Here is an 11,516-nt window from a genome sequence, read left to right as displayed (position 1 = left end):
TTACATTTAAGGATGACTGGATTTTAGACTTCGGTTGCACTTTCTATATGACTAACAACAAACATTTTTGTCTGATTTCAAGGAATCTCAAGAAGGAAAAGTAATACAGGGGAATGACCAATCCTGTTCTATTAAAGGCTCAGGGACAACAAGCTTCAAAATGTTTGATGAAGTGATTAGATCACTCACAAGAGTGAGGTATGTCCTAAACTCTCTAGAAATTTAATTTCACTAACTGATCTTGATGATTTAAATATAGAGAACAAGATCAAAATCAATTATGATCCTCTTTCTCCAATCATTTTTAAATTCATCTGTCCATTACTTTATTCAAAATAAAAAAAACCAGTAATAATATTCATATATGAGACAAGAATATGATTATAGTATACATCAACCACCATTTGTGTATATTGGAAGAGCTTGTGAAACGTTCATAATCATAGAAACTTGTGTTGCTCATGGCATGTTATAATATTTCATAGCAAAAATTATCTAGAGAGAAACATGAGTGAAGCCTCTAAGAATCTTGGCAAAGATTAAGATGCTTTTTATTACAACTTCATTAATATACTAATAAAAACTACATGATTATGATAAATAAACGTTGCTGCAAACAATTGACAACGAACAACCAAAACAAACTTTGGTACAACAGTTGCTAGTAAACTTGTCAAAGCATGTTCACTGATACCTCTCCTGACTGAGATTCCTTAACTTTTTTCCTTCTCCTCCGAACCCGTCGCAACATTAGTTGTTGTAGAAAACCAACTGCAAAAGGCTTCAAGCTCTCAGGCATAAATGAGCAGGTGCGGGAGAACTTGAACCAGCAATTGGAGAGTACATGTTCCAAGTCAATGGCCATAAGAGCAAGGGCTTCAACATTGGTGTGGGATTTAAGATTAGCAACCGAAATAGGAAACTCATCAATGGATGTTGACTTTAATCGCCATTCTATGAGTTCATTTCCATAGAAATCACCTTTTTGAAGTCGACTCGTGGGAGTAGTAGCATTTCCAAATGCCCACACAACACCTTGTGTGATGAAGAGAATCATATCAAGTGGCTCTCCTTTTCGAATGATATAACTTTTCTCTGAATATTTGACTGGTTTCAGATATTTGCATATTGTTTCGTATGCATATTCATCCATGTTTTGAAACAACGGAACCTAAAAACAAACAATAGAAAGACATATTATATTTATTGCTCAAATTTAAAGTATCAAACTTAGTGATATAATAGAATAACTTACCCTTTTCAATATAGGGAAACACAAGTGTTTCTTAATGTACATTCCCAATGAAAAAGGAAGTACATGCAAAAGGTTGATATTATCAACTTCTTTTCCGTCTTGAAATCTCAACTGAATGAATTTCTTAATCTTTGACTTTACATTCTCATCGAAAAGTTCATTTTTTGATATCCACAACTCTGCCTTTTGTTCTGTCGTGTTCCTATCGTATTTTTTAACACCCAATATTTTGGTTACCCAAGCTGCAAACTATATTCAAAATGAATAATAATAAGTAACACGCATTAACGAATCCAAAACTACAACCCAGGTCTTATTAATAGCTACTATCTGTTTACTCACCTCGTTAGGATTGGCATCCTCTTTTATCAGAGAATAGAATTCTTCGACATTAAAATCTTTGCCTTCCCTAATTGTTAGAGTTATGTATCTCTTGATGGCTTTCTCTAATTCAATGTCTTTCTCGTTGATGAATTTCTCTTTATATGGTATTAATAAAAAAGAATCTACTTCTTGTTTTATGACACTTGTCTTTCTCCTTATCTCTTCTGACTTCGTCGTTTCCAGCTGCATGTATGTCTGAATATAATTGATGATATTATTTTATCATGAAATTTGAGAAGATATTGACAAATTTAAACCAACATCCTAAATAATCCTAAGTAATTTCTCTAGTATGGGATAACTTTATTTCATTAGAAAGGTTTAGATGATATTCATCTCATTCAATTACCCTAAAAAATTACAAATTTGCAATCAACATATTTTCTCATAATTTATTATTGTTACAAATAATTAGGTCATTTATATTTCTCATATAACATTATCCGAGAGTTATGAAGAAAAAATAAATAAATCGTTAACAAAATGTGTACATACCTGCAAATTTCCAATAAGATATAGAAAAAAAAGTAAACCCAAGGCAGAAATGAGAATTGCGAAACAAATTTCTGGTATGCTGCTACTTGTGTCAAGGTTTTGACCAAAAGAACTGCAAGAAAAAAAAAACATAGAGATATGAAGATCAGAAGTGTCTGATGAAATACAACTTTTTTTTCTAATTAAAACACTATATAACATATGTATATACATACAAACCTTAAATTACTCAAACCCCACCAAAAACATTGAAAGAATTTTTCGCGAAATTGTTTTTCGGTGATCATACGAGATTCAATGGCTTGAGTAAATATTCCGTAATCGAACACAGTTGCATTTGGTGGATTATTAGGGCAATACTGATCCATATTTGTCAAAGTCTTCATGGGATGGTTGTGACGACAATCAAAAGGACCAGGATCACATTCTTTTGTATTCGTTAGTTTTTCACATGCCTTGTGCCAGCAACGTGTCTCAGCAACAATCGAATAAAAGTACCAAAAGGCTCCAAACACCTATGATGATATATACGTCACAAGTTTATTATTAAGAAAGCTAATTAAATGACCATATAAAAATTGATCACTCTCTATAAGAAATATGAATAGAAGAAGATGATAGTACTCACATGGCTAGAAATAATATAGACCATAAATAAGAAGGCACCTCTGACTACACGTTTAGAGAGTGAGTCAAAAGCTCTTCCTAACTCTTTGGCTAATAAGTACACATGAAGAGTTCGAGGTGCATATTGAAGAAGAAGTACTGTGTTGATGAACCATCTTGCTACCAAATTTTGCAATCCTGTAATCTTGGAGAAAAACAGTAAAAATACCACCTGTATGGAAGATTGAATTTAAAATTACGACATGAATATTAAGCACTTGTTCAGTGACATACCATATATATGTCATTTTCTCAAAAGAAAATAATACCTGAGGAAGAGGAAGAAAGGCTAAAACATTGAGTAGAAGATAAGGCCAAGGAAGCCCAGTGAAAATTGATTTATCAAGTTTCTTAGACATGGCTAGCGCAGTCTTAAGCCGAAATATGATGTGTAAAACATAAGAGAAATCGGTAACAGATCGTAAAACAAGAGATACGATCAGCAGTTCGAAATCTTGAGTAAGGCACTTTTGGTCGTCGTTTACAATTGGAATGTAGAGAAAAAATGGATCAATGAAAACTCCAATCACACATGAAGCCAAGAATATCGTATTCCATTGTCGAGAGTAATATGCTGTCCAAGGATTCAGTATTTCATTTCCATTTCTTTTATCTTTATAACGTCGATCTTGTATTTTATCATCTTTAGTAGCGTTGGAATCACTATAAAAAGAAAAAAAAATTAAAAAGCTAACATTTAGCCATAATATTTTTATTTACAATATAACTTAATTTTTACTAATGTAATTTTAGTTACCATCTATAATATTTATTGATAAAATTTGTTCGGAATAAAATCACATCTAGATACAACAAATTGTAATAGTTTTAGTGATAGACTTTTTTTAGTGATAACATAGAAAATTAGACATAATAATAATATTTTAAACCAATTTCATTAGTAGTTACAAATTTCAATATACGAATGGAGTGTTTGATTTGAGTAGTTGAGTTATTTTTAAAAGTGTAGAGAGACTTAGAATGAAAGTAATATTAAACTCTTGTGTACAAAATGATTCACTTTACATTTAAAATAAATGTAGGCCCACACAGATTATTAACTTTATATTCTTAAAATTTGAACCAAATATAAAAAAAAAATTTAGATTTTCATTTCTACTTTTATTTTATCTCATTCCAAACACCTCAAAGAATAAGATTTTTCTTTTTTTTAGTGAATATTAGTGCTTAGGATAATTATCGATAGAAACATTCAAAAGTTGCCTTTAGACAAATTCATGATGAATATAACTTTTCTTATAAACACTGATGGAGAGGGGCCCATGTCCCCTGAGTTTTAAAAAATAAAATAAAATATATATATATTGTTTTAAAATATTTATTTAAAGTCTTTATAGTGCCCCCAAACCATTTCAGTCATTGCTTATAAGCTATGAGCACTCTAGATATTTATTAACACAATTTGTCGACGAGGTATAAAAAATTAATGTAATTTTGTTATATCTTTTGTATAGTATATATTATCTTTCTCCTTATTTAAAATATTTATTTTTATATTATTTTATCTTTCGTTTTAATTTGTATAATATTTTCTTCTCTTACTTTTCATATCAAGCCAAGATATTTATATTTATTCATCCCCTCAATATTAGCAGTTTTTTTTAATTACATATGAATATAAAAATAGCTTACTTTAAATTTTATGCTTAGCCCTCAATTTTTAGTTTTGCCTAATTTAGGATTGAGACGACCACTGTCTACCAAACGACAATAATGTATATAAAAATTTTGAAGAAGAAATTACTTACTGGAATAATGAGGCCAAACCTTTGTCTTCAAGATTGTTCATAACTCAATGTATATATATATATATATGAAATGAAACCTACAATTAATATGCTTAATTGTTAAAATAATATATATTTATTTACGTATAAAAATAAGAATGAGAAGTATGAAAACACTATTTATATATATATATAATTATATACTCACCGGAGCAGCGATAGACAGTTCTGTTCAGGTGTGCCGAAGAGGAAGGTGACTAGTCCATATGCGACTTCGATCAGAAGAGATTTACATTTAGTAGTCATAGCTATATATATATATATGTATGTATAATATCTTACACTAGCTTATTTAATTATTGGAGAGAGGAGGAGGAAAAATACCACTTAAAATACCACGGCTACAAATAATAAATACACTAGCTTAAAATACCACGGCTTCTCTCGATCTTTTCCTTAAAACTTGTGTGGTATGTACTTCTTTTCATTTTATTTTTTTTGGTTACGTGGCTTTCATGTTCATATTTAAAGTATCTAATTTACAAGGTATTTTTTTCATTTTTTCAGAGAATTTTGATTACTTTTCAATTCTCCCCCACTTAATAATATCTTTGCTAATAGGGAGGGCCAGAACTCAATGGTAGGTTTCTATACAAAATTTGTTATTTTTAAAAAAATTATATATAAAATTGTATTTTTCAAATTTTTGAGGCTTTTGTAATTTTAAAAAAATAGTAATTTTTCAAATAAATAAATAAATAAATAAGGCCCTCATTGTGTGGGGGCCTTAAGTAGTTAGGGCCGGAACTGAGTAGCACGGGTTCTATACAAAATTTATTATTTTTTAAAATAATTATATATAAAATGATATTTTTCAAAATTTTAGAGCTTTTATACATGTAAAAAAAAATTCTAAAATATTGAGCATGCTGATAGTCAAATATGTAATGAAAATTGTATGTCAGCTATTTTTGTTGAGTAAAAGTAAAAATTATTTTCTTTTCTTTGGAAGATTAATTTTATCAAAAAGAATTTAATTGTATTTTAGTATAACTGCACATGGGCAGTACTATCACCATTAAAAATATTAAAAACCCACGACTATTTAAAAGAAATACAATGTGAGGTGGCGAAGGATTGGACCGTTCCTACCTCCACTTGGCTTAATTAAAGTCAAGAGTTGAGTCAATTATGGAGGACAAGTACACTAAAGATAACTATTATATGACACTTCTTTCTAATGAGTAGTACTGGACACGCACAAAAACTACACATATTTTTTTAAGATTAATTAATCGTATGATTAAAATTAATTTCATGTATAAATAATGTATAAAATTTGTGCGTCTCTCTCAGTCATTACTCAATACCATATATAGTATTTGTAATGGTATGGAATTTTATGTGTAGCTAATAATATATAGTCTGGTTGGGCCTAGATTTCATACAGAGTTTCCAACTTGCAACCATTATTACATAAAGATAACAGAGTTTTCATACATATCTAACGAAATATTTAACGACGTCATTATCTCGCTTTTTGTTTGGTAGAGAAAGAGGGGAATTGAAGAAAATTATTAGGAGGGAGAGAATTTCTAAAAATATATAATTTTTTATTGTTTTTTTTTTAAATTTATATACAATAAAATTAAAGATAACAGACTAATTATACATGATAACATAATTACAAAATAATATAATATATATACCATAATGAAAGATATGCCATGTTGTTTCATGCCACAAATTAAGGAACTTTCTACTAAATATAATGATGTCTAATAATTACACACATCAATATCACATTCGCTTCTCTTTTGGGTAGCTGGACAGATAGCAAAACCCATCCCCACCATGAGGTCGGGAAATGTTGCTTTTGAGGCAGAAGAGATACAAGATCTCGTGCGCTGTGGGCTCCTCCCACTTCATCTCCTTATATAGCTATTTTAGCGCAGACAGAATCCTGTCTGAGTTCGTCTGGAGTTGGAACATAGCTATGCCGGCATAGTCAATAAAGCTCCAGAAGTAGTCCTTTAGAGGCAGCAAGTGCCCAGCTTGTAACTGCCCACGGCTCCAGGCCGCGAGCTTAACCTTTCTATCTGGGTTGTCTTCCCCAGGTGCAGAGCAGCTCCTCTCGTTGGAGCTGGCAGGTCGACAGACCAATTTTACAGAGAGCTTTAACCTGTGGCAAGAGAGGAGCTCAGAAATTTGTCGGGTTGAGGTTATGGAACTTTTATAATGTTCAGCCTTGAAGAAAGAACTCTTCGAGACCAGGATGGAAATGGTTTTGGGAGCTTTAAGTAGTTGGTTAGAAGGACCCTCCATTAAGCTGAAAACGAGCTCACCCGGTGAAAAGGCTACGATAATCTTGAGTTTGGGGTCTAGCGAATAGGCCTGATCTCAGGGTCTGGGTCAAGATAAGCTGCCACTCAGAGTCCCTTTCTTTTTCTCTCTTCAACCTCGTCGATCTAACGTCGAAAGTGGTCTCGTATATCTTCTTGCTCACACCGCTCTTTGTGCTCGCGGATCAATCGCTGGTTTTGAGTGAAAGGCGACTCAGAACTGGGAGTTGATGGGTGGTAAAGGATAACAAACTTGGGCCCCCACCGATTCTCAGAGTACTACGACATCTAACAAGGAAGATAAAGGTGAGGGCCATCATATAGAAAATAATAAGAAGGGATTAAAATTTTGATAACTCGTGTTTGCGAGAATGCCTCGATCGAGACTGAAGGCTCGAAAGGACGAGATTGATTAAGATGTTTATCCCAAACTATTATAAAGTTCGGGCATTGAAAATGTACCCACACGAGAGTGGGATGGATACTATCAATTTAAAACAAAAGAGAATCCCAGATTTCCAAGGAAAAAGTTGGCTGTTACCCGAAAATGTGATGTTTTCGTGATTTGTACATTTAAACCCTAAACCAAAACCCTATTTCTTAAGCTACACGAATCCTATGGCAAAAAATAAAATAAAAATTCCCAACTACCAAAAAAACTCCTTTTTTACACATATCTACTAGAAATTTTTCAGTCTGAATCGTGATTCTAAGCATTCCAAACCTACTCAAATCAGAAAACTTTCCTAAATGCAAGAAATGAGCCATAAAAATTTGGTAAAAAACCAGATGCATCCTCATAGATAGAAGAAACACGTAAAAAAAGCGAAAAATGTATATATAACAAAGAAATATCAAAGCGCTTACACAGATTGAAGTGAGGATATAAGGAGATCGTCGACTGAAGAAGCGAAAGCAAGGATGATCTCACATAATTGAATGTGTTGGAATGGCTTTGTTTTTTCGGTTTAGAGAACATGCAAGCACTACACCAAAAGCTACTTTCTACAACACATCACTATAATACTATTGAAAAAGTATTATAATAAATAATGAAAGATGCAGTAATACAAAATAAAAGTCAAAATAAATGATGGGACTTGAAAATTTTAAGCGGCATAATGAAGTGTTTTAATTTTTTGGAATCTAGTTTTCCTTTTTAGAAAAACAATACAGTTCTCCCTTTCTATCCTTGTTCTCTTCTTTCGGCAAGTTTACTCTCTATCTTATATTCATCCTCTCCATTGAGATCTTGTTTCCCTCATCACACTTTGATGTTTATTCTCCTTTTCCCCTGTTGTTTGAATACTTTGAAAAAAATGAAAGAGTCTAGTTAAAAAGAAAGAAGCACTCAGATTCTTCCTTCCAAAAATCTCACAGGTATATATTTGGGTTAATTTTTGGTGTATAAATTTAAGCACGAATCTCTATATATTAGGTTTGATCTTTGAATAGGGGTTACTTCATCTATATTAGTAAATTAGGTTTGATCTAGGTTGTATGTATGTGAATTTCAATATATGAGCATTTAAGGAAAAAATTTGGGACCAACACCGGATTGGCTACTGAGTCAGGGTAAAAGGCATCCCTAATGAATCAGTTTGCCTTTAACATGTCAACCTCCTCCTTTAGTGCTTTCTTTCTATGTTCGTCCAGCTGTCTTCACTTTTGTTGCTTTGGGGGGAAGCTTTTGTCTATGTTCAGTGCGTGGCTTGCTATATTCGGGCTTATCCCCACCATGTCTGAGTGTGACCACGTGAAGACATCCTGGTTTTTCTTCAAAAAGCAAATTAATTGCTATTTTGTCTCATCTGGGAGGTGTTTTCCGACCTTCACCTTCTTCGAGGGATCAGCTTCCTCGAGCTGAATTTCTTCGAGCTCCTCTAAAGGTTCGAGGTCAACTTTCTCCTCAATCCTTGGATCAATCTCCTCGTCAATCTCTAAGACCGTTCCGTCTTTGTTTTGTATGATGACGAGTGCTTGTGCATTTGTCTGTTTCTTTCCCCTCAAGGAGATGCTGTAGCATTCCCTCCCTGCTAATTGGTCTCCTTTCAATGTCCCGACTCCGCTAGGGGTTGGGAACTTAAAGGCCAGATGCCTTACTGATGAAACTGCCCCCAGCCCGACCAGGGCGGGTCTCCTGAGCAGCACATTGTAGGCTGATGGTAAGTCTACTACCACGAACTCCATTATCGTGGTTGCCCAGACTGGGTAGTCTCCCAAGGTCATGGGGAGCTCGATAGATCCCATGCAGGCAGTTCCTTCTCCTGAAAAGTTGTACAACGTAGTTGCACACGCTTTCAGGTCGCGAATGGAGAGTCCCATCTTCTCGAGGGTTGCTTTGTAAAGAATGTTGACTGAGCTCACATTATCTATGAGAACTCGGTGGACCCTTATGTTGACCAGCTGAAGAGTAATGACCAGCGGATCATGGTGAGGAAACTGGACATGGGATGCGTCTTCCTCGGTGAAGGTTATTGGTTGTGTCTCAATCCTCTGGCTTTTTGGAGCCCTAGGTTCGGGTTCATAAGGAGACCCGTCCCTAGTCTTCAGCTTGTTAACATATCTCTTTTGGGTGTTCCTGCCCACTCCCGCGAGATGAGGCCCTCCCGAGATGGTTATTACATCCTCTCCATCTATCGGTGGGGGCCTGTCTTCTTCCCGAGCTTGGGAATTATTGTTTTGTGTCGTCGGAGGCGCGGCTACTCTCTGGCTCGCGGCCGCCTGACTAGTACTTTGGTTTTTGACATATTGTTGGAAGTAACCTCTCGAGATCAATCCTTCGATCTCATCCTTCAGTTGTAGAAATTCATCGGTTGTATGCCCGATGTCTCTGTGAAATCGGCAATACTTACTGGAGTCCCTCTTGGATTTTTGATTTCTCATCGGGTCCGGACGTCTAAAGGGGACCTTGTTTTCATTAGCCAGATATATGTTCTCCCGAGACTCATTGAGCTCAGTGTATACTCTATACATGGAGAAATATCTCTCCCCTTTCTTTTTCTTTCCTCCCTCGGCTTCGGGGTTACTTCCTTCGTTCTTTTTCCTCTTGAAGGGGTTCTCCGTGACAGGCTTTGGAGTTGCTGGGTCCGCCGAGGTTGAGGCAGAGTTGACGTTTATCGTTGTAGTTTCGGACTGGGAAGTCGCATTGAGCGTTGACCTCGCTTCCTCTACATTGACAAACCTCTGCGCTTGTCTGTTAAACTCGGTTATGGACCTTACTGGTTTTCTTTGCATGTCGTCCCAAAGGGCACTTCCTGGCATTACGTCGGCTCGGACAGCCATTAGGTGCCCACTGTCATCCACGTCCCGAGCTCGGGCGACTTCCAGATTAAACCTTGTTAAGTAACTTTTTAGTGTTTCGCCCGGCTGTTGTCGGACGTTAGTTAAGGTGGATGCCTCTGGTCTAACCCCCATCATTGCTCTGAACTACTTCTTAAAGTCTTTAGACAACTGCTCCCAAGAATTTATTGAGTGTCTCTTATATTTTTTGAACCAACTTTTGGCAGGTCCTGTCAATGATGCTGGAAACAACATGCTTCTGAGTTCGTAACCCACGTTACTGGCTCTCATGATGGTGTTGAATGTGCTCAGGTGACTACACGGGTCGGTTTTTCCTTCAAACGTTGGGATGTGAGGGATCTGAAACCCTTGAGGAAATGGAGTATTGGAAATATGAGGGGCAAATGGTTCGAGCTCCTCGTCAGAGTCTTCATATCGATCATTCCTTTGCTCGTTTTTCAAAAGCATAAAAGCCTTTTCAAGCTGGTCAATTCTTTCTTGGACTAGGTCCGCAAGAGGCACTGTCTGGAATCGGCTGTCATCGATCACAATCCCAGGCTCGCGTCTCCGCCAGGGATCTCTACGCCTATTCAAGCGATCCCTCAAGTCTGGATTTGTTTGATCACCATTACCTAGACTTTGGTTTAGACGCTCTCGCAAGTCGGGATGATTTCTGCGGCTTCCAGTATTCTTACAACCTCGGTCATGCTTACTGATCGAACTGGTATCTCCGGAATCATCACTGGTAAAACTCGTTGCTTGGTTATTTCGTGATGGATTCTTCCCACGTCGCCTCGTCTCCGCCGTGCGAGACCGAGATGTTTGACTTTTCTCAAAAGGGGGTCTCTCTGCTCCTGGAAAGCCTACCGGTTTCCTTGTCTTCCTCCCGTACGCCCTTCGCCCTGATCTCGAATGGGTTGGGCGTTCCTGCGGGGGGGCGAAGGATATCTTATGGGTGATGGAGGAAACCGTATAGGTGACGGTGGCTGCCATCCATGTCGCGACCTAGAGGGTCCAGAGTTTGCCCGAGATGGGTCGGTCGCATTTGGTGCGCTCCCAGGTATCTGAGTCCGAGCCTCTGCAAGGGTTCGGTTGTTCTCAGTTCCTGCAGGCACTTCCACAGGAGGGTTAGCCGGGGCCCGAGCCCGAGTACTCCTCTGGGGCCTAGGTGGAGTGAATGGCTCTGCTGGTGCCGGAGGTTGAGTCGGCCTCCTTGTGGCAGCGTCTTTTCGTGGACGCCCACGGGGTCTACGAGGAGGAACATGCGCGTCCCTTGGAGGAGGGACTTGGTTTTCGCGCGGAGGCGGGGGCTGAGCCACCTGCGCCTCTGCGGCTATCCTTGCC

At 36.7% G+C, this 11,516-nt stretch overlaps 1 protein-coding gene across 1 annotated transcript; it reads right to left on the bottom strand.

Moving 5' to 3' along the window:
* Nucleotides 1-523: 523 nt before the first annotated feature.
* On the bottom strand, nucleotides 524-4,915 carry LOC133834313 (cyclic nucleotide-gated ion channel 1-like). Its single transcript, XM_062263887.1, has 9 exons — nucleotides 4,757-4,915; nucleotides 4,570-4,646; nucleotides 3,070-3,463; nucleotides 2,763-2,972; nucleotides 2,354-2,649; nucleotides 2,135-2,246; nucleotides 1,598-1,834; nucleotides 1,256-1,504; nucleotides 524-1,171 (listed from the first exon to the last, which is right to left on the bottom strand). Exons 2-9 carry the CDS (start codon nucleotides 4,608-4,610, stop codon nucleotides 674-676), a joined length of 2,037 nt encoding a protein of 678 aa, XP_062119871.1. The 5' UTR covers nucleotides 4,611-4,646; nucleotides 4,757-4,915; the 3' UTR covers nucleotides 524-673.
* Nucleotides 4,916-11,516: the final 6,601 nt, after the last annotated feature.

The sequence above is a fragment of the Humulus lupulus genome, chromosome 5, assembly GCF_963169125.1.
Source record: "Humulus lupulus chromosome 5, drHumLupu1.1, whole genome shotgun sequence".
In the NCBI taxonomy this organism is placed as follows: domain Eukaryota; kingdom Viridiplantae; phylum Streptophyta; class Magnoliopsida; order Rosales; family Cannabaceae; genus Humulus; species Humulus lupulus.
This window is presented reverse-complemented; position numbering and strand designations above follow the sequence as displayed.

Excerpts from the sequence above, each read along its gene's own strand:
- LOC133834313 (XM_062263887.1), bottom strand. The coding sequence starts at position 4,610 with ATGAACAATCTTGAAGACAAAGGTTTGGCCTCATTATTCCA. Across the intron at positions 3,464-4,569 it reads GGTTTGGCCTCATTATTCCA|TGATTCCAACGCTACTAAAG; the intron begins GTAAGTAATTTC and ends TTCTTTTTATAG. Across the intron at positions 2,973-3,069 it reads CCTTTCTTCCTCTTCCTCAG|GTGGTATTTTTACTGTTTTT; the intron begins GTATTATTTTCT and ends TCTTCCATACAG.